Genomic DNA, 20939 nt, shown 5'->3' on the forward strand with positions numbered 1-20939 from the left:
TCTGCCAGTGTGTCTGTCACATCACCGCTATTATGACAGTTGCCAATGTACAGTATATAGCAGCTCACATTGTGCAGTGCAGAGCCGGAGCAAAGCCACCATACTAACCCCTCTATGGGAAATAAAAAATGTGAACCTCCTCCCCCAAAAGAAATCCTGTGTTTGCCCCTGATTTAAGTAATTACACAGTCCTGTGAGTCTGGCTTCTCTTCCTAGTGTCATAATGGTCTGCCTTTGCTGATAATCACCCATGTATTCATGTAAGCAGAGAAATGATTGCACTGGGTGAGCAGCCAGCAGAGGGATAGGACCACTATTACACACACACAGCAGCAGTGGAGAAGATGTGGTGTCAGGTGACAGTGTCAGGAAGTGTTACCATGGAGACCCAGCAGCAGGCCCCGCAGCAGCCAGTCAGTGACGCAGGCAGCAGCCGCCGTCCCCCTCACGTCACGTCCCCCCTCCTCCCACCTGTCTCACTCTGTGCTGCTGTCCGGTGCCGGCTTTCTTCTATGGACGCTGACGCCGGTGTGTGAGGGGCCGGGCTGTGACCGTGTAGCCGCTTACATGGCCCTGCGCGCCGATCCCAAGGCCATGACCCTGTCTCTGATCATAAAATGGGGTGGACAGGAGTTCCCGCTGTCTGCTCTGTCCGAGGAGGACACGGTGATGGACCTCAAGCACTCCCTGAAGAGCCTCACGGGAGTTCTGCCGGAGCGCCAGAAACTGCTGGGCCTGAAATACAAGGGTGAGATGCTCTGCCATTTACTAGTGCACCATAAACAGTATGGAGTGAAAACATATGTTCCTTGTGGTTAGGGTCTCTTTCATATTTGGTGAAATACCCTACATGCGCCTGGTTGTGGGAGGCCGCCCCCGCGCCTGGTCGTGGGAGGCCGCCCCCGCGCCTGGTCGTGGGGGGCCGCGCCTGGTCGTGGGGGGCCGCCCCCGCGCCTGGTCGTGGGGGGCCGCCCCCGCGCCTGGTCGAGGAGGCCAGTTTGCTAATTGCAAAAAGGCTGTAATTACAATCGCATTTATGAAATGTGGATATGCATGTATGTATGTATGTAGGTATGCATCTACAGAACCTTACTTGGACGCTTGGTTTGTCAGCCATCAACCATTATCAGTGCACACTTGCAACAGCCTGATCCTTAGTGCAAAAGATTGGCCTCTCTGTGTATTCACTGATGTCACAACTTGGCGGACATTTGAATTTGCGTGCCCAGTTGAGCTGTCAGTCACCTGCGGTTCTTGCAGGATGTGTACGGGCGATCGGCTGCCTGTACACACATCCAAATGTGCCGATATATATGCAGATATATCGGCCATCTGCTGTGCTGCAGAGCAAATGCAATAGGTATACAATCGGGAAACCAGCTGCCTTAATACCGACATCCCGGCGAGGGTGAAATGCCGGGCGTCTACATGTAGACGCCTGACATTTTCCCGACGCTGGGAGACCAACCCGATCGAAGGGATGCCGAGTGCCTCGAGCGGACAGCCGCGGGGGGGGAGGGTTAGGTTTAGGGCACCTGAGGGGACTTAGGGTTAGGCACCCCCCCGGGAGGGTTAGGGTTAGGCTAGGGGGAGGGAGGGCTAGGGTTAGGCACCCCCCCGGGGGGACTTAGTGTTAGGCACCCCCCCGGGGGGACTTAGGGTTAGGCACCCCCCCGGGGGGACTTAGGGTTAGGCACCCCCCCGGGGGGACTTAGGGTTAGGCACCCCCCCTGGGGGGACCTTAGGGTTAGGCACCCCCCCTGGGGGGACCTTAGGGTTAGGCACCCCCCCTGGGGGGACCTTAGGGTTAGGCACCACCCCCCCCGGGGGGACCTTAGGGTTAGGCACCACCCCCCCCGGGGGGACTTGGGGTTAGGCACCACCCCCCCCGGGGGGACTTGGGGTTAGGCACCACCCCCCCCGGGGGGACTTGGGGTTAGGCACCACCCCCCCCGGGGGGACTTGGGGTTAGGCACCACCCCCCCCGGGGGGACTTGGGGTTAGGCACCCCCCCCCCCGGGGGGACTTGGGGTTAGGCACCCCCCCCCCCCCCGGGGGGACTTGGGGTTAGGCAGCGGGGAAGGGGGAAGTTAGGGTTAGGCACCCCTAAGGAGGGTTAGGGAGTTAGGTTAGGTTAGTTTATACTTACCTTATGGACGATCGGGATTTCCAGCGCTGTTGGGCTTCCGCTGCCGGGAACTCTGCTTTTGTCGGCCAGGCGCTGCCGGGAATCGAACCGTATTTCATACTGATTGTGTGTGAACGATATCTTTAACAGACCTATCGTGGGTACACTCCCTCCAACACGCTCTTGATTGAACGGCCGATGTATCACCCAGTGTGTACCCAAGTTACGTGCAGATGCCCTGCTACCATCCAGTTATGCTTCTACAGCCGCAAGTGGAAATGTGATGGAGCTGCGTATCACTCACCATCTGCTGGTTGCGTGTGCTCAGCTCCGGGCAGAAACATGCAAGATCTAAAGTGCAGATTTTTCACATTGAGTGACCTATACAGTATATTCATTTTTATTACTCTGCTGTTCTTTGTAAATTGATTGTATTATTACAGCATAACAGTAAATGAGGTAAACTTTTGGTGATGTTAAATCTACACATTCAACCTTTTATTAAATTCCATCTGTCGACGACTCGTGTTATAAGGGCCTGGCAAAATATTGTTAGAATTTACGTGATAATTTCCATTAGCAGAGTAGATATGCATTATACAGTAGCATTTCAGTGATAGTAATATTGACTATACAGTATATAGATCTGCAAACTATAAAGGAATGTTTCCCTGGCCTTTTAAGCTTACAATCTAATTTTAATGAATTATACTTTGCATTGCATATATTCAAGTTATGTTCTTCAGCATAAGGCAAGATGTGCAGGTCTTACAAAACTTGTGATTCTTTGCAGTCTACACTGACTAAATCCAGCTATTAGTGAATCTGTTCACACGTCTTGTATTAATGTTGCAATTATTTTGTTTTATTTTTATGAATTGAATTAAATTAATGTTGCTTAATATTTTTTTATGTTGCAGGTAAACCAGCAGACAACAACATAAAACTGGGTGTTCTCAAACTCAAACCAAATACCAAGATTATGATGATGGGAACTCGGGAGGAGAGTTTGGTATGTTCTGTTCTTTAAATGTTTCTAAGGTCTGAATTCAATTACCCGCGGGTTCCATTTACAGCGTGTAAAACAGGGCTTGACAAATTTTTCTAAAATCTAGGAGCCAGGATGAAAGTGTAGGAGTCAGGCCACCGTCCCCCCAAAAAAATTACAGCAGTGAGTGAGGAGCACAGCCCTGTGTGTTATGTACCTGTTATACACACTATACTAGTCCACAAAATGGTCACAGTTGAATGGATACAGTAACATGGAGGCCCCCTCACGGCTCTGTACAGCTCCCCTGTTCCTCCCCCCACCCTCCAGTAATAATGGACCACATTTCACATACAATAATGGTGCTAGAAAGTACAACAAAACCCCCCTCCCTCGTGGTCACACCACTATCCCTCTGAAGCCGCTCTGCAATCCCTGGCCACACATAGACCCTATTTCCGGAGAGCTCTATGCAGCCGGAGATAGGAGACAGTAGACAGCCTCAGCATCAGCGTAAACTGGGACACACAGCAGGGATCGGAGCAGGCCAGGATGGAGAGGAGTTGTCAGTGCAGGCCAGGACGAACAGAGGCACAGCAGTCACCGCAGGCGACACTCAGCACATGCATTCCTGTGCATGATATGAACACCGCAATACTATAGGCACTAATCTCCGCCTGAGCTGATGAGGATCTGCTTCCTACCTCACTGCAAAATCTGGTAGCCATGGCGACCTGGCCCCCGGGATTTATCGAGCCCTGGTGTAAAACTCCTGGTGCTGCAACTGTTTGCTATTCAATTAAGAAGTCTGCATTAAGTTAATGTGGGTTTTAGTTATCTCCCTGAGGAGGTGAAAAGTAGGGGGAAAACAACTTATTATAAGGTAAAGATGTTGTGATACAGTGCAGAACCTCTTGTACACCCCTCCCAATGAGTAATTGTGCACTTGGAGGCATTTCAGTAGCATAATTTGGCCAATAATGTTATGTCATTTTTCAGGTGATTTTCTGTAAAAAGCTCAAAAATGGGTTTATTATTTGGGACATGTATTTTGGATGTTATATAGATGAGAAATTAGTTGTTGTACTTGCAGATGGGAGATACAAGTGATTTCTTCCAGTATTTATTAAACTTGCTTAAAAACAATTTAAAAATCACATTACAGACATTTTTTCTGTACCCCAAAATATTGTAGAGGCTTTAATTTGGTGTAAAGCACTGTTTTTACTGTCATGCCATAGTGTTCCCGCTAGACTGTTTTGGCGGGGCACCTCGTCCTGCCCTTTTAGTGGAGCCCAACTAAAACAGCTTACATTGAGCCTGTCCCACGGGTGGGAAAAGTTGCAGTGAACGATCACCGCCAGGTGAATAGACACCATGCGCATGCGCACGGCATCTATTCACTGTGAGGGGAGAGCTTGGGGGAAGCCCAGCACTTACAGAAGTCCTCCAAGTGTGACAAATTGGAGGCGCATCGCAGACACGCCCCCGGCCAGCCACCCCCCTTTTCGGGAGCATCCGGGGGTTAATAGCCGGCCAGGAGAGGCAGCCTTCCCTGTTACAGCGGCTCCTCCCCTCAGCTCAGCGCGCCTTTCAGTATCCATAGTCTAGCGTCGCTGAGCTGCTTCCTCCGCGGGCCACGCTGCTTCTGAGGTCTCCAGCGGCCATTTTATCTCTGTGGTGCAGCAGAAATCTCTCAGGATGGCAGTTGGTCCAGTCCCCCTGCGTACCTCACCATCAGGTCAGTGTACACAGCGCTGTAGCCTTCCCAGGCACTGAATCTGGGTAAGTTGCATGCAGTAATAGTGCAGTATATTATATGACATGTTTATGTATATATGTATATATCTGCATTGTATGTGACTTATGCTAGTGCTGACTGTCTGTACTTTATTCTCTCACCTGTCGATGTATATCTATCCCTTTTCCTTATCTGCCCTAATACAGCTGTACTTAGGGTGGTTCTGAGAACTCACATGTATATACTTGTTAATATTTGTGAGGTTTGTCACATACTGTTGCGTGCTGCACGTTGCCATATTTTGAGTGGAACCGTGTGTTGCATACGCTGAAAATGGGTCCCTGCAGCTAATTTTTGGCATCAGTCAGGATCAGTATAGCGCTGCTTGATATTTCCGCCAAGATTGGTCAGATATGTCTGACCAGGAGATAGAGCATTATACTGCACCCATTTTTACTATCCTGCAAGCCATGTGCTGCAGGTGTTAATGCGGAGGATTTAACTCTTAAAGGGTTCTGTATGTGGCGTCATCGGGTGCCGGCCCCTTTCACGACCCCCTTGGGCGGTTTGTTTTCTCGGGATCCTCTCAATTGCGGATCGCCGGGCGGGCCCCATTGTTGTACCTCACTTGGGGTTACTTCACCATACTGCCCTTTTCATCTCAGGGTATCTTGCAGTTTCTTGCACTCTTCCCCTTTGACACAGACTATAGCTCCCTGCAGGGGTTTTTCGAGTATATGAATTCTCCCTGGTGCCACAATAGTCTGTCATTCCCCTTGCAGGGATTACCACAACAGCCACCCTGGGTGGATGTCGTTTTCTACGAAACGCAAATTGGCGTGGTCGACGCCCTGTGGTTACTTCCCAGTTGGCTCTGCTGTGAACTGGATACTGTTTTGGGCTCTTTCCCTCTTACACGGGGGGAGGCCTATTTCAGGTATTATTATCCCTGCTTTGGGGCTGGTAGCAGGTCCATTCTGGTTACAGTGAATGTTGACCTGCACCTGTATCATATACCCTTAGTATTACGTGCCTTCTGGTTCCCTGTTGCTGACTAGCGGGTGGATCGCATGGCGGGACTCTGGCTGTTGCCAGATACGAGGTATTACAACAGTGTTTGGCCTCCTGTCCCAAATTCCCTGGGGGTCATCACGAGCCCCTCCGGGGGTGGATGGGCGTGTTACTCGTCTGATTACAGACGTTACTACGCATCCCATTCCCGCGTGGTCGGATTCTTCCGATCCGTAGGTGGTAATTCTGCCTGAAATCAGCATACTCGCTTTCAGGGGTTGTTACCCATCCTACCATGGCTATAGCATGGTTGGTTAATACTATTGCATACTGAGCTGATGCATTTGTAATATTTTGTCCCCTCCAACACGTCTGGGGTTCAAATGTATTTTTTCGCTCACGCAATCTATGCAGTTGTCATAGGTGGACATGCCTATATTGGATATCAGTCTCCTAACTTTCAGAGTTCCGGCTGCGACTGTATCCTCCGTAATACCCTATGGCTGCGCTCTGGGAATGCAGAGGTGCAGAATACTGTCTATAGGGTAGATCTTGTTGGGTCCTGACCTTGACAGTGGCAGTACAAATTTACCGCCTTCAGCTATGCCCACTACAGGGCCTCAGACTAAGTCTATTAAGTCTTTTTGTCCTCTGGGTCAGCCTAAAAGTCTGTTTTTGCATAGACTGTCGGCCTTTACAAGGGCCGACATATCCAGTACCGATCAGGCCTGGACTGCCAGCCGATCCTGCTTCTGAACCTACGGATATATCTTCAGCCTGATGAGACAGGCCTACCACTGGGAGATGGCGATTTTCTCAGTTCGCCCGGTACTAGTGTCAAGTTGCCACGGCTACGTGGGTAGGAGGGTACGCCCTCTGTTTGCTCAGGCGGCCTATTTCCATGTGATGGTACGCAGGCCCTTATTCGGACCCGAACAGGGCCTTACAAATCCAGAAAGCTATACAGTTGCGGTAAGCGGAGCTAATTGGGCCATCCCCACTTTCTCAGCGAGGGACTGGTTGTTCTGCTTTCTTTCTGGTGCGGTGGCTGAATGGTCCTCTTTGGCCTATTCTCTGTCTCAATTCCCTGAACCAGTTCCTAAAGCTACCTGGGCTCAGGAGGCAATCCCTATGCTCCATCATACTATGTTTGGAACCTGGGGACTTTATGGTATCACTGGATATACAGGACGCATGCCTACGGGTACTTACAGAGACCTTGCCTCAGCATGGACTGAGGTTTGCTGTATCACAGCACTTACAATTTTTCGGGCTCTGCCTGTTGGGACTGTTCTCGGCCCCACAGGGGTTTACCAGCGTTTTGGATTTTCTGACAGTTCTTATGCTCAGTATATCCCAATGCTCCTGTACCTGGATGGCCTCCTGCTCTTAGCAGGATCACCGGGGTACTTTACAGCCGGGTCAGGTTGACTGTGGCTTCTTCAGGGTGCAGACGTTTAATCAATGGGGAAAAAGTCCTCCCAGCATCCCTCTCTGGGTATTCTTCACCTAGGAACCCTGCTGGATTCTCAGAATCTGAGAATTCTTCTGGCGTAAGACGGTATCTCCACTCTTCCATTAGGAGTACATGGATGTCTGCGCAGTCGACATATGTCTTTACACTCTGGGATGCATGGTCCACTATTCAGTGTCTGCCTTTGGAGGGGTGGAATGGGCTTAGTTCCATTCCAGGCCTTTCCGTAATTGGCTTATCTCCAGATGGAACAAGTTTTTTCTGTCTGATCACTGTTCAAACGATGATGCTCTCCCCGGATTCAAGTCAGTCCCTTTTTGGGTGACTATGGCCATCTCGTCCAGGGTATTCTTTGCTAAGGACAGTGTCTGGTTCGCATCCATTTCAGTGCAGTTGGATGTCTGTCGATTCCACCCTGTCAATTAACTTGTTGGAACTTTAGCCTGTCTTGGGCCTTCACTCTGGCATAGCCCTTGTTTCCCCGTGACCCTGAAAAAGTTCAGTCCGACAGGGTCAGAACAGTGGCTTCCTTTTTAGCAATACTGTTCGTTGGGTGGCAATGTCAGGTATGTCATACATTCGGACATTGTCCGAGGGTCTCCTCCCGAGCATCTCAACAGCGTTCATTTCAGGTGCTATCCATTGGGAAGCGGGAGTCCTCAGCCCTCACGACGTGCATCCCGGGGACTAGTCTCTTCCCCAAGAGAGGTTTCATCTCCTGGTGAGCAGGGGGGGGGCCCTCCTGAGGTGACCCTCATGGCCTTCTGACTCTATCACACTATGGTGTTACAGTCCAACTCTGGGGATTCTGAAGCAACCTTCAGTGACTCTTTGTCGGTGAAGTGGTCCTTCCAATTTGCATACCTGTGTTCTCCGGTCTCCATTCTTCCTCGAGGGAAGTGTTTCAATCGACACGGAGATGCTTTCCTGCTGGTGGCTCCTGATTGCCCCAGATGTCAGGGGTACATGGTTTTTCGGAGTCTCTCCATATGATACTCCATTCCTGATGCTTCACTGCCCAGACCTGTTGTCTCAGGGTCCTGGGGTTTGCCTTGGACCTGGGTCGTTTGTCTTTGACTGCGTCCCTACAGTGCTCTTACGGCTTCCCTGGCTTTGTCATCGTTGGAATGATTAGAGCACATGGATCAGCTTTTGCTGGGACCTACCACAAACTGTGGCAGCCATAATTCTTATGGTTTTATACCTGTCGATACGATCCTCCGGTGTCCAGGATTTCCAGATATTCTGGCATTCCTTCTGGCTGGCTTGGGTTTCACCCTCGGCCTGGCCTTCCTGACAGTGCGGATCTCTCCACTGTCAGTATGATTAAGATATGGAATTGCTCCACTCTGGTATCCAGTTCATCCTTTGGTGTGTTTTCTGGATTATGCCTCCATTTGTCCTCCCTAGGGACTCCTTGGGAGTTAGTCGTGGTTCTTCGTTCCCTCCGGGGACAGTCAATGGAACCGCTGGTTGTGATAGCCATTACATGGTCTATTGCTTTGGCTCTCTCTCTTTCTCTCAGGGTGTTTATATCAACCAGGTGAGTGTCGGAATTGGGAGCGTTCTCATGTGGCTCCCTCTTCTGGAGGGCATCATGTCAGGGTGTGACTTGCTCTCACCCTGTGTTTCTTCTTAGTGATTTTTAGGTTCCATATTATTCTGGAACTTATGGTACGGCCATTCAGTCCCCAGTCCTCTCGGCTGGTGTGGCCTCATTGACTGTGGTCCGGCCAGTGTGGATTTATGTGATCCGTTCAAGTTCCTTACGGAAATCGGACTCCTTATTGGTGGTCTGAGATTTCTGGTTTTAACAGGAAAGGATGGCCGGCCTATAGCCAAATGTTGGCTGGATGGCCTCGTATGTCTTCTTCAGGGGCCCTACCCATGGGTAGGCCTTTCTGTTGTTGATGCTTGTTTTTTCTCGGGCCATGTAACCCTCGTGAGTGGCTCGCTGTGGCGCCTTGGCTGTTTTGCCTTACTAGGTGACCACGTGGTCTTCTGTCCGCACCTTTTTAAGGTTCTAGGCATTGGTTTCCTTTGCCTCTCAGGATGCTTCCTTTTTTGGCGGCGGATTCTCCTCTCAGCACAGGAGCGTCCCCACCCTTGGTTGAACTGCTTTGGGACATCCCCATGGTCAACCCTGTGGACCCCCTATGGACCCTGAAGTAGAAAACAGGAGATATGGTAAGAACTTACCTTTGTTATCTCTGTTTCTACGAAGTCCATAGGGTCCACAGGGCGCCCGCCCTGACGCACCTGGCTTCATATGGGCTGTGCGGCTGGTCACCGGTTTTCCGTCTCCCACTTCTGTGAGTATGGTTTCTTGTGTGTTCCAGTCTTCCTTCTCTCTTTTTCTCTCCTCCTCCGGCCTTTGGCTACTTACAAACTGAGGAGCCTCTGGCTGGGGGTGGGGTTATAGGGAGTGTGGACCCAAGTGCATCCTGGGAACTAAAAGCTTTAACTGCGTGGTGCCCGGATTTGGTTCCCAACCTATGCCCCAAGGTCAACCCTGTGGACCCTATGGACTTCGTAGAAACAGAGATAACAAAGGTAAGTTCTTACCATACCTCCTGTTTTCATGCTCTCCCCTATCCTCCCCCCGTCCCTCCCAGGTCGCTCACTGTAGAATTACCGTGCGGGTGCTGTGATAAGCAATTTCTACTTGAATACTGTAGTAAGGAGCATGCATGGCGAAAATTAGATAAAGGAGCTTGCGCAGCACCCAATAGACAATTGCGACCCCTTTGGGTTTTAGCTACTCTAATTAGTCTGCAGTAGTTACAGTTTGATTTGCTTGCAATAAGTAGTTGTCTGCTTTGCTTTATTGCAGGAGGACGTCCTGGCTCCACCACCAGACAATGACGACGTTGTCAATGACTTTGACATTGAAGATGAGGTTGTGGAGGTGGAAAATCGGTATGACATTTGATTTGATATTTGTAAAGCCTGACACTCACTTTTGCAGCAATACTGTAAACTAATGTTCTTTAGGAAGATTTTTATTAAATAAATGTATAGCCAAAAGACGTTTCTCTACAACTACGTATTTTGCTCCACTCTACTCAATTCAAATTGATATGTTTTAATTTTCCTGCGTCTTCCAGTGTCATGACGATTAGTAGGAGAACCTGTAGGTGGTGTTCTGTGCCCTGGCCAGGAATACTATAACAGAGAAGCTGTGCTGGGGTTACTGTTACAGCAACCCCATAACTAGGCTCATCAGCACCCCCTATCTGTAAAACAAATTAATGGTATGTATTTCCAGGGAAGAAAACCTGGCTAAGATCTCACGTCGTGTTAAAGACTACAAAGTGGAAATGCTAAATCCTCCGAGGGAAGGGAAAAAGCTGCTGGTTCTAGATGTCGACTATACACTGTTCGGTTAGTATGCCGCCTGCACATTTAATGCCCATGTTTTAATGTGTGTGTCACCTGGGATACCTTCCCTGTGAGTCTGGCATTTTGTATATACTCTACAGCCCATGCTCACTCTGGTGTAATTACTTCTTAAAAGATCACTCCAATTAATGCGGCTGATCCAAAGTGATGATCAACACTTTATCTGTATACACCATTTCAGCCCATGACACAATATTATGTGCTGCAGATTGTACTATGTCCTTTAGTTGGCAAGCCATTGTTTTGTGTGGGCACTTAAAATGTGCCTTGTTAATGTTTTTTTTCACCTTCTTTTGTGCCAGACATTTAGTCTGAATAAAAAAACAAGTACAAACATTACATAGTAGCAGTAAACCGATTCAAGGTACTGAAAACTATAAATAGCAGAAGGACGACTTTTATGAGTGACATATTTCTTTGATGCTGTTGTCTAAGCAGGGCACATCATATACCAAATTAAAGGTCTTGGTTTGTAGATTTGCAGAAAAATACTGGCGTTGCTTCATTTCAGAGTATTGTGGCAAAATGTCTTGCCAGTCATTTACAATGCATCACCATTGTGCTTTGGAAAATGTGACAGTTGGTGAACTCTCCCTGTACCTCTGCTGGGTGGACTGGAAACGGTGGCAGTTATTTGCAGCCACATATATCAGCGTCTTGCGGGGACCTCAATCACTGACTGCTGTTATTTTGTTGTTCACTTCATCTCGCATTGTTTACACCAAACATGCCTAGAGGTTTGCCTCGAGGACGTCGATGTGGTGAAAGCCTTATAGGTCGTCCAGAGCACTGTGGTGCCCTACGCTTCTTGGTAGAGGAGATTAATGTCCATTTTTTTAGAATGCTGTCACAATGGAAAGGTTTCTTTGCACAATGTGGTTGGGACACCATATTTAGCAGAACTCTTTATGAAAAATACCCTCAAATCATTAGCTCCATTATATCTTCAGTAACTAATATCCATTATATCCTCCATAACTATGGTGGTTACCGCTGGGATTCCCTAGTTTATTTTAATGTAACACTTTTGTAAATAAGTTTAAATGATCCAACTGCAACTAAAAATTGCTACCTGTTAAATTATTATTATCCTTTTATTTATGTCGCCACAAGGGTTCCGCAGCGCCTTACAAAGCACAAAAGAAAAACAGTTATTAACAAACAATGCAGGACAAATACATGGTTTATAAACATTGCTAAGTAATACTTAAATAAGCAGAAGGTGTCAGCAACCAAGTGTTAGGTGCCTTTGTGGGGAGCTAGGAGTAAATGAAAGTATAAGTAAGACACTGAGAAGCACATGAGGGAAGAGGGCCCTGCTCATGAGAGCTTACATTCTAAAGGGGGAGGGGCAGACAAAACAGGGGTGACACCGATGGGCTAGATAGTGAGGAAGGAGCATGGAGTAGTGGGATAGGATGAGTGCTGGAAAGCTTTGTGGAAGAAATGAGCCCATTTGAAGATTAGGAGCCAAGAAGCAAAGTTATCAAGGAGTTTGGAGCTAAGGCCAGGGGGATGAAAAAAGCCAGCTACTCGAAAGTGAACAGGTTGGAGTAGGCGGATAGCTTGAGCCTTGAATGGAAAGAATGAAAGGGAGGGTTCAGAAGGTAAGAGAAGGACTCCAACACCACCAACATGGTGACCCCCCAGGCCAGGGTGTGGGAGAGAATGTGAGGCCCCTGCAGGAGAAGTGGTTATATGCAGTTCATTGTCTTCTATGGGCCTTACCAGACAATTTGTTGAGAACTCAATAAGGAAACCTTTGCTGTTCTCACAGCTGCTGAGAAACATACTGTACACTGGTTCAACATTTTCCCTTAACTTACAGGTTCAGCATTATGCTGCCATTGTATCTAGGTAGCTGTCCACCGATGATCATAACAATCCATTAGATGGGCTGTTATTGACTGAGGCCTTGATTCAGAGCTGGATGCTGGTTTATTTTTAGAGCGGCCTCCTGGCCGCTCGTGTAGCTGTGGGTGACTACCAGGAAGATGGTCGCGATGGTCAAAACCATCGCGACCATCAGGCTTGCGACGAGACCCCTGTGGTGGGGATTCGTTGCCGCAAGCCCTAGAGTGCTTTCGGCTCTATCAGAGTCGAAAGCACTCCCACTGACATCACTTGTGATGTCAGTGGGGCCGGCCCCAGACGGTAGGCGTTCCCATGGGAACGCCTCCGTCTGGCCAGCCACGCCCCCTGGCCTCCCACCAAGGGGGGCGTGCTGTCACTCAACATCGACAGCACGCCCCCTTTGGTACGAGACCCGGAGCGACGGCTTGCCCGTCGCTATCCGGGTCTCGCGCATGCGCACGACGGAGCCGGCTCTGTCGTGCGAATGCACACTGGGCCAACATCGACCCACTTGCGAGCGCTCAGCGCTCGCGAGCAGGTCTGAATCAGGCCCAGAGAACCCTCCTGACAAAGCAATATCTGTGCACTAATCTTTCCTTCAAACTCCACTACAATACAATATATTAAAAAACAGGATTGGCATAATGGAGGGATCACTTTCCATGGTATGCAGTCGGGAAGACGGCTGACCTAATCCCGACAGCCGGCTTCCCGACTGTCATATCTCGGCAAGGGTCTAAAGACAGGCGTCGATTTGCCAACACCTGTCATTAGACATCCTGATCGAAGGGGTGCCGACCGGGGGGGGGGGGGGGTGAGGGTTAGGTTTAGGGTTCCCGGGGGGGGGCTTGAGGTTAGGCACCCCCCCCCCCCCCCCCGGGAGGTTAGGTTTAGGCTAGGAGAAAGGGGGGTTAGCGTTAGGCACTTAGAGGGGGGAAGGTTAGGGTTAGGCACCCCTAAGGGAGGGTTAGGGGGTAGAAATAGGTTAGTGTATACTTACCTTACCTTTGACGATCGGGATTTCCTCCTCTGCCGGAATGCCGCTGTCGGGATTCCAACCGCCGGGCATGGGTCCGGCGGTAAATCATACTGATTCCCTTTCCATATCTGACCACACACATATTATTGTGCAGCATGAGAGCCCTCTGCGTGAGAGGAGAGCTCCAGAGTCTGCGGCTGGTCAGACCTTCCGCAAGAGCAAAATGGCTGCCGATGTGCTTCGATGGTACCTATATTTACGCAGGTATGCATCATCGCACGCAGGTAAGAAGGCAGCAGTGGGCGTATTTATCTTCAGGTGACTTTTGCACACAACAGCATATTTTTGCAACTACGTTGCGTCCAAAAATGCAGCTGCGAACACATTAGCGTCCATCTCTGAATCAGGCCCATTATCTGTTTCTGTTTAATCCCAATTGCATCATATGTAGAACTTTTTCCCAATATATTTTATAGGGCTATCTTGGGGCATCGCAGATATTTGATAGGGTTGGCAGAAGATCACTCCTGTCCTAGATGTGGGTCTTCTAGAGCGGACTTGGGCCCTGATTCAGAGCCGGACGCTCGCTCTGAATCAGGGCGTCCTTTTTTTTTTTTTTTTTTAATGGAACGGATTCCTGGCCGCTCGCACAGCTGTGGGTTGCCCCCCACAGCTATAGCGAGCGGCCTTGTGGTAGGGTCTCGTGGCCGCAAGCCCCAGAGAGCTTTCGGCTCAAACAGAGCCGAAAGCTCTCCCTCTGACATCACTTGTGATGACAGTGGGGCCGCCCCCAAACAGTAGGCGTTCCCATGGGAACGCCTCCGTCTGGGCAGCCACCCCCCCGACCTGCCCGCCAAAGGGGGCGTGCTGTCACTCAACATCGACAACATCAGGATCAGGCCCTTGGTACATTGTCTTTGGGCATGTCCTGTCATATGTCAGTATTGGGCACAGGTGTGGCCCTACGTTAGCCATCATTTGTTCAGTTATTTATCTGCCACCCGAGTAGGCCATTTTACCTGGGGGTATAAGGCAAGTAAATTGTTTTTAGTTATATTTGTTGTTGACAAAAATATATATCTTACAGTTGTGGATACAACCCATCCCTCTGCCCTTCTCCCCTCTGCCCTTCTCCTCCTTTTTTTTCTACTTCAGGGTCCATAGGGTATCCACAGGATACCTTGGGGTATAGGTGTGACGTCAGTCGCAGGGCACCAAAGAGTTAAGCTTTCAGCCTCCCAGGATGCACTAGGGTCCCCCTCCTATACCCCGCCCCCGAGCCAAGGCACCTCAGTTTAGTTTGGTGCCCGGCCGGAGTCGGGTGCACCTGTTGGAGTGGGGGATAAGAAGAGCCCCTGAAGCTTTTCTGCATGCAGCTGTGGCTGCACATCTGGTTGTACAGCATGGACAGTCAGTCCTGACGTCCATGCTGTCTTCCCTACACCCCCGCCTGTACCAGAACGCCGGTACCGATCCGGGGATGCTGGTGAGCATCTGGGGTCACAGCTAGCGGTGACCCCAGATGTTCCGGACCATGGCCGGATTCAAGGGGGACAGCAAGGTAAGCAGCAGGGTCCCGCGGTGGGTCCCCGCTGTTACATGGTCCAGAGTCCCCAGGCAGGGGGCTCCCTGGGGACTGGCTGCAGCGTGGAACCAGGTAAGAACCTGCGCTTCCACTACCCCCCTGGGACAGCGGACCGCAGCAGAGCGGTAGCGCTGCGGCGTCCCAGGGGTTAAATGCATGCCAGGGGAGCGCGCCTTCCCTGTCTCACAGCCGGCACCTCCTCCGCTGCACACAGTCCTCTCTGCACTCTGCCGACTGGCCCTGTGGCAGCGCTCCTCCCCCAGGCCAGCCTCCTCTCTGCTCCTCGGCGGCCATCTTCCTGAACGCATGGTGAACGCTGCTGGAAGCCTCTTGGTCTGGGTCCCCCCGCATACCTCTCCTCCGCTTGTGGTCAGGTCTGTGTATGCAGCGCTGTGTCCTACCAGACCCTGTGTCTGCGTAGTTGAGTGACCAGCGCTGGTTCGTGCAGGAATTGATTTTCTTTGCATTGTATGTGACTGTGCTAGTGCTGCTGGCTGTATCTTTTATTCTAACTCTCAGCTTTATTACTGTCCCTGTTCTTTCTGCTAAGCCCTTGCGGTGCGGTGCTGCAGGGTGGTCTCTCACCTCTTTAAAATACAATTGGTGAGAGGGGTCACATACTTAGTACCATCATGTCTGAAAGTGATTTTCCTCTCCGGCTACAGTGTACTACATGTAAAGTACCTTTAGCGGAGGGGGAGGGTAGCGCGGAGGGCCTCTGCCGGCAGTGTTTGTCGATGGCGCGGCCTATTACGGTTACAGCACCGGTACAGGAGCCGCCCTGGGCTTGTTTCGCTCAGGCGCTTTCAACCTTAGTGGGCCAGTTAGCTCCGCAGCCCGCGATTACACAGATGGGTTTGTCCCAGCAGTCAGTGGTATCGTCACCCATGCAGGGTTTCCCAAGACAATTGGTGGTACCCCGCAGTCTCCCTATTTCCCCTCTCCCAGTTTCTCAGGAGCCGGCGTGGGTTAACTCCCTGACGAGTTCTGTACAGCACTTGTCGGATGTGTTGCAGGGGGAGACTGTGATGCGGCCACACAAACGGCCGGTGGCGTCTCTGTCGGCTCCTTATGAGGATGACGAAGGGACGTCTGATGATGGGGAGATTCTGGATCCTTACGATCAGGAACCTCTCCATACTAAGGACGCTGACGCTAGGTCCAAGGTATATATTCCTGGACTTATTCGGGCAGTCCGCACAGCCTTGGTGATTGAGGACGAAGTTCCCCCAGCTGCTAAATCCAAGTATGCCTTTTTTAAGGATGTGAAGGGTGACGCCACAGTCTTTCCTCTTTCGGGTCAGTTAATGGACCATTTAGAGGAGGCGTGGAAACAGCCTGGCAAACGATACCAGCCGCAGAGGCTCCTGGCGGTGGCTTATCCGTTCGTGGATAATTATTTTGCTAAATGGGAATCCCCTCCACAGGTGGATTCTCATGTGAAACGTCTTGTCCGTAGTGCTACATTGCCGATGCCATCCATGTCCTCCCTTAAGGATGCTACGGACCGCAAGGGCGGGGGGGGCAGCGCGGCCGGCTATGGCCATTTGCTGGGTTGCCAGAGCGATGGAGCGCTGGGCGGATTCATTGGAGGCGTCCTTTGATTCCGACTGTCCGGCCGAACAAACGGAGTTGATTGGTAATCTCCGTGATTTGGCCACATATATCAACGAGGCTGCCTTAGACATTAGTACACTGGTGTCTCGAATTTCTTCAGCAGCGGTGGCTGCTCGTCGCACCGTGTGGTTGCGATCCTGGAAGGCGGACGCTGACTCCAAAAAGGGTTTGGAGGCGTTGCCCTTTAACGGAGAAGTTCTCTTCGGTCCGGATCTGGACAAGATTGCGGCCACGCTGGTGGCAGCCAAATCGGCATGTCTCCCGTCGGCCGCGGCTCCTTCTGGTTCAGGACCATCGTCCTTTCGGTCTTATAGGGCCCAGGGCAGGCCCAACCCATAGTCTTTTCCCGGACAGGCTGGTCCCAAAAAATCGGCCAAGCCCCGGAAGCAGGCATGGAGTACCAGACGTCCAGCCCCTAAGCCTGATGACAAGCCTGCGGCCTGACGGTCCGGGCCTCCCGTTGGGGGATCCCAAAGTGGGAGGCCGCCTGCTGCAGTTCGCCCGGTGTTGGTCGGTCACCACGACAGACACTTGGGTTCTCGAGGTGGTCTCCCACGGGTACGCCCTATCTTTCCGGCACAGACCCCCGGCTCGATTCTTCACCACGGGTCTACCATCAGACCGGAACAAGTCCACGGAGCTGCGGAAGGTTTTGCACACTATGCTCCAGGCTGGAGTTATAGTGCCTGTTCCACTCTCCCAGAGTGGACCACGTAGCAGCCTTGCAGATCTGGACTGCAGAGGCACCACGTCGAGATGCCCACGAAGGACCCACAGACCTAGTGGAATGAGCCTTCTAAGAAGGAGGAACCGGCAGACTTTCATGAAGATAAGCTTCAGAAATAGCCATACGGATCCAGGCTGCCAAAGTTTGCTTTGAAGCAGGCCAACCCTTTTTACGGAAGCCATAGAGGACAAACAACTCTGACCCATTGGGTTTCTGCACCAAAAAAAGATTTGAATAGAAACCCTGGCTCCCAGAGGGGCCAGGGTTTCTATTCAAATCTTTTTTTGGTGCAGAAACCCAATGGGTCGTATCGTCCGATTCTCAACCTCAAAGCTCTCAACAAGTCTTTGCGGGTGCCGAGGTTTCGGATGGAGACCCTACGGTCCATCATTCTGGCGCTGGAACCTGGGGACTACATGGTGTCATTGGACATACAGGACGCTTACCTGCATGTCCCTATTCTTTTGCGCCATCAACAGTTCCTCAGGTTTGCAATCCGCAGCGACCATTTTCAGTTTCGGGCGTTACCTTTTGGCCTGGCGACAGCACCGCGTGTGTTCACAAAGGTGATGGCGGTCATGGCGGCTTCTCTGCGGCTGCAGGGAGTCCGCATGTTGCCGTACTTGGACGACCTGTTATTAGTGGCAGGATCTCCAGAGCTCCTACGCCACTTGGACCTGACCATTGCGCTGCTGCAACGACACGGCTGGTTAATCAACTGGCAGAAGTCCACTCTAATCCCGTCTCGGCGGATTCTGCACCTCGGAGCCTTATTGGATTCCGGACAGCAAAGGATCTTTGTGACGGAGGAAAAGATCTCTGCTTTACAGTCGAGGGTGCGCAGTTGTCTGCACAGCTGCCGGGTGTCTCTACACTCGGCGATGAGGTTACTGGGCTCCATGGTGTCGGTGTTCGACATGGTGGAATATGCCCAGTTTCACTCCAGACCTCTGCAGCAAATGATCCTGTCCAAGTGGAACGGGCTGCCTCAGTCTCTCAAGTCCCAGACGATAGTGCTCACCCCGGAGGTTCGCCTGTCCCTTGCCTGGTGGTTGCAGACGACCCATCTCAGCAAGGGACGTCCGTTCTGGGTACCAAATTGGGCCCTGTTGACAACGGACGCCAGTCTTCGGGGCTGGGGAGCAGTTTCGGGTCCACATTTGTTCCAGGGCAGGTGGACACCGGCAGAAGTGGAACTTCCAATAAATATATTGGAACTCCGGGCGGTCTTCAATGCTCTCCAGCAGGCACATCGGATTCTCCAGGGTCGTCCGGTGCAGGTCCAGTCGGACAACGCTACCACCGTGGCCTACATAAACAGGCAAGGAGGAACCCGAAGTCGGGCGGCTCTCGTAGAGGTGCAAGTTGCCGGTGTACGGGTCTCGCACAAGAGACGAAGAGGCGTCTCTGGTGGATGCTCTGTCCGTCCGGTGGACGTTCCGGTTCGCATATCTGTTTCCTCCTGTTTCCCTTCTTCCACAGGTAATCCGGAAATTCAAACAGGAAGGAGGGACGCTCCTGTTGATAGCTCCCGCGTGGCCCAGACGGCACTGGTTCTCAGACCTTCAGGGTCTGTCCGTGGACAGTCCTCTGCGGTTGCCGCTACGACCGGACCTCCTGTCGCAGGGTCCTTGTCTTCACCCGGACCTGGCTCGGCTGTCTTTGACGACGTGGCTGTTGAGACAGCCATGTTGAGGTCCAGGGGGTTTTCCAGCTCTGTGGTGCGTACCATGTTGCGAGCTCGGAAACCGTCGTCCGCGAGGATATACCATCGCGTGTGGCATACGTTCTTCCAATGGTGTCGACCGAGAGGTTATGCACCGCGGGAGTTTTGTCTGTCTAGGGTACTTGCCTTCCTACAAGCGGGATTAGATCATGGGCTTCGCCTCGCTTCTTTGAAGGTACAGGTTTCAGCCCTGTCTGTCTGGTTTCACCGTAGGATTGCTACAATCCCGGATGTGCGCACCTTTTATGCAAGGTGTTCTCCGCATTCAGCCGCCCTTTGTTCCACCTGTGGCGCCTTGGGATTTGGCTGTGGTCCTGAGGGCTCTCCGGGGACCGCCGTTTGAACCACTGGGCTCAGTGGATCTTAAATGGCGAACAGCTAAGACTGTTTTCCTTCTGGCCATAGCTTCGGCCAGACGTGTTTCTGATTTAGGGGCTCTCTCTTGTAGACCCCCTTTCTTGATTTTTCATGGGAACAGGGCAGTGCTCCGCACTCGGCCTGAATTTCTTCCCAAAGTTGTTTCCCAGTTTCATGTTAACGAGGAAATAGTTGTTCCGGCCTTTAACTCACCTGGTCTTTCAGTGGGTGAGGCCACTTTGGATGTTGTGCGGGCCTTAAGGACTTATGTTGACTGCACTTCTTCGTTTAGGAAGTCGGACGCCTTGTTTGTCCTCTATGGCTTCCGTAAAAAGGGTTGGCCTGCTTCAAAGCAAACTTTGGCAGCCTGGATCCGTATGGCTATTTCTGAAGCTTATCTTCATGAAAGTCTGCCGGTTCCTCCTTCTTTGAAGGCTCATTCCACTAGGTCTGTGGGTCCTTCATGGGCAGCTCGACGTGGTGCCTCTGCAGTCCAGATCTGCAAGGCTGCTACGTGGTCCTCTGTCCATACCTTCGTGAGATATTACAGGTTTGACACCTTCGCCTCTCAGGATGCTTCCTTCGGGCTGCGGATTCTCCTTTCAGCACAGGAGCGTCCCCACCCTTAAAGGATACTGCTTTGGGACATCCCCAAGGTATCCTGTGGATACCCTATGGACCCTGAAGTAGAAAATATGAGATATGGTAAGAACTTACCTTTATCTCTATTTCTACGAAGTCCATAGGGTTCCACAGGACTCACGCCCTGTCGCACCTGTGCTGCAGATGGGTTTTGGTCTGGTCACCGGTTTTCCCGTCTCCCTCTGGTGAGAGTGTGATTCTTGTGTGTATCCAGATCTTCTTTCTCTCTCGTCCTTCTCCTCCTCCGGCCTATGGCTTGGTAACTAACTGAGGTGCCTTGGCTCGAGGGCGGGGTATAGGAGGGGGACCCTGGTGCATCCTGGGAGGCTGAAAGCTTAACTCTATGGTGCCCGATAACTGACAAATGAACTACATTTATTTATTATTTTTAACTATTATATATATATCATATTAGAAAAAAAATCATCAAATCTATTCCAAATAAGTGTAAAATTCTTGTATCTTGTTGAAACAACATGACATTAATTACATAGATCAATAGTTATAATGTGGTAATCAACCAAAAACTTAGTTTGATGTCAGGGCAGTCATATAAGCGTGATTGGCGTGTCATCCTGCACAGGGCCAGATTAAGAGGGGGGGCGCAAAGGGGCAGTCGTCCCGGTGCCATCACACACAAAGGGGCCCCAACCACTAGCGCACGCAGCCCTACGCCGGCCGAAGTGGGGCTGTGACTGACCCGGCCGG

General features: G+C 51.1%; 1 protein-coding gene across 1 annotated transcript in view; it reads left to right on the forward strand.

Moving 5' to 3' along the window:
- The first annotated feature begins 498 nt into the window (after nucleotides 1-498).
- Nucleotides 499-20939, forward strand: part of UBLCP1 (ubiquitin like domain containing CTD phosphatase 1) — a 37032-nt gene continuing 16591 nt past the window's right edge. Inside the window, exons 1-4 of the mRNA XM_088479012.1 lie at nucleotides 499-748; nucleotides 3049-3140; nucleotides 10176-10261; nucleotides 10611-10726. Coding sequence (XP_088335138.1) covers nucleotides 568-748; nucleotides 3049-3140; nucleotides 10176-10261; nucleotides 10611-10726 — 475 coding nt within the window. The 5' untranslated portion in view covers nucleotides 499-567. The remainder of the gene's footprint in view (nucleotides 749-3048; nucleotides 3141-10175; nucleotides 10262-10610; nucleotides 10727-20939) is intronic.

The sequence above is a fragment of the Taudactylus pleione genome, unplaced genomic scaffold (assembly GCF_031769625.1).
Source record: "Taudactylus pleione unplaced genomic scaffold, aTauple2 ptg000225l, whole genome shotgun sequence".
NCBI lineage: Eukaryota > Metazoa > Chordata > Amphibia > Anura > Myobatrachidae > Taudactylus > Taudactylus pleione.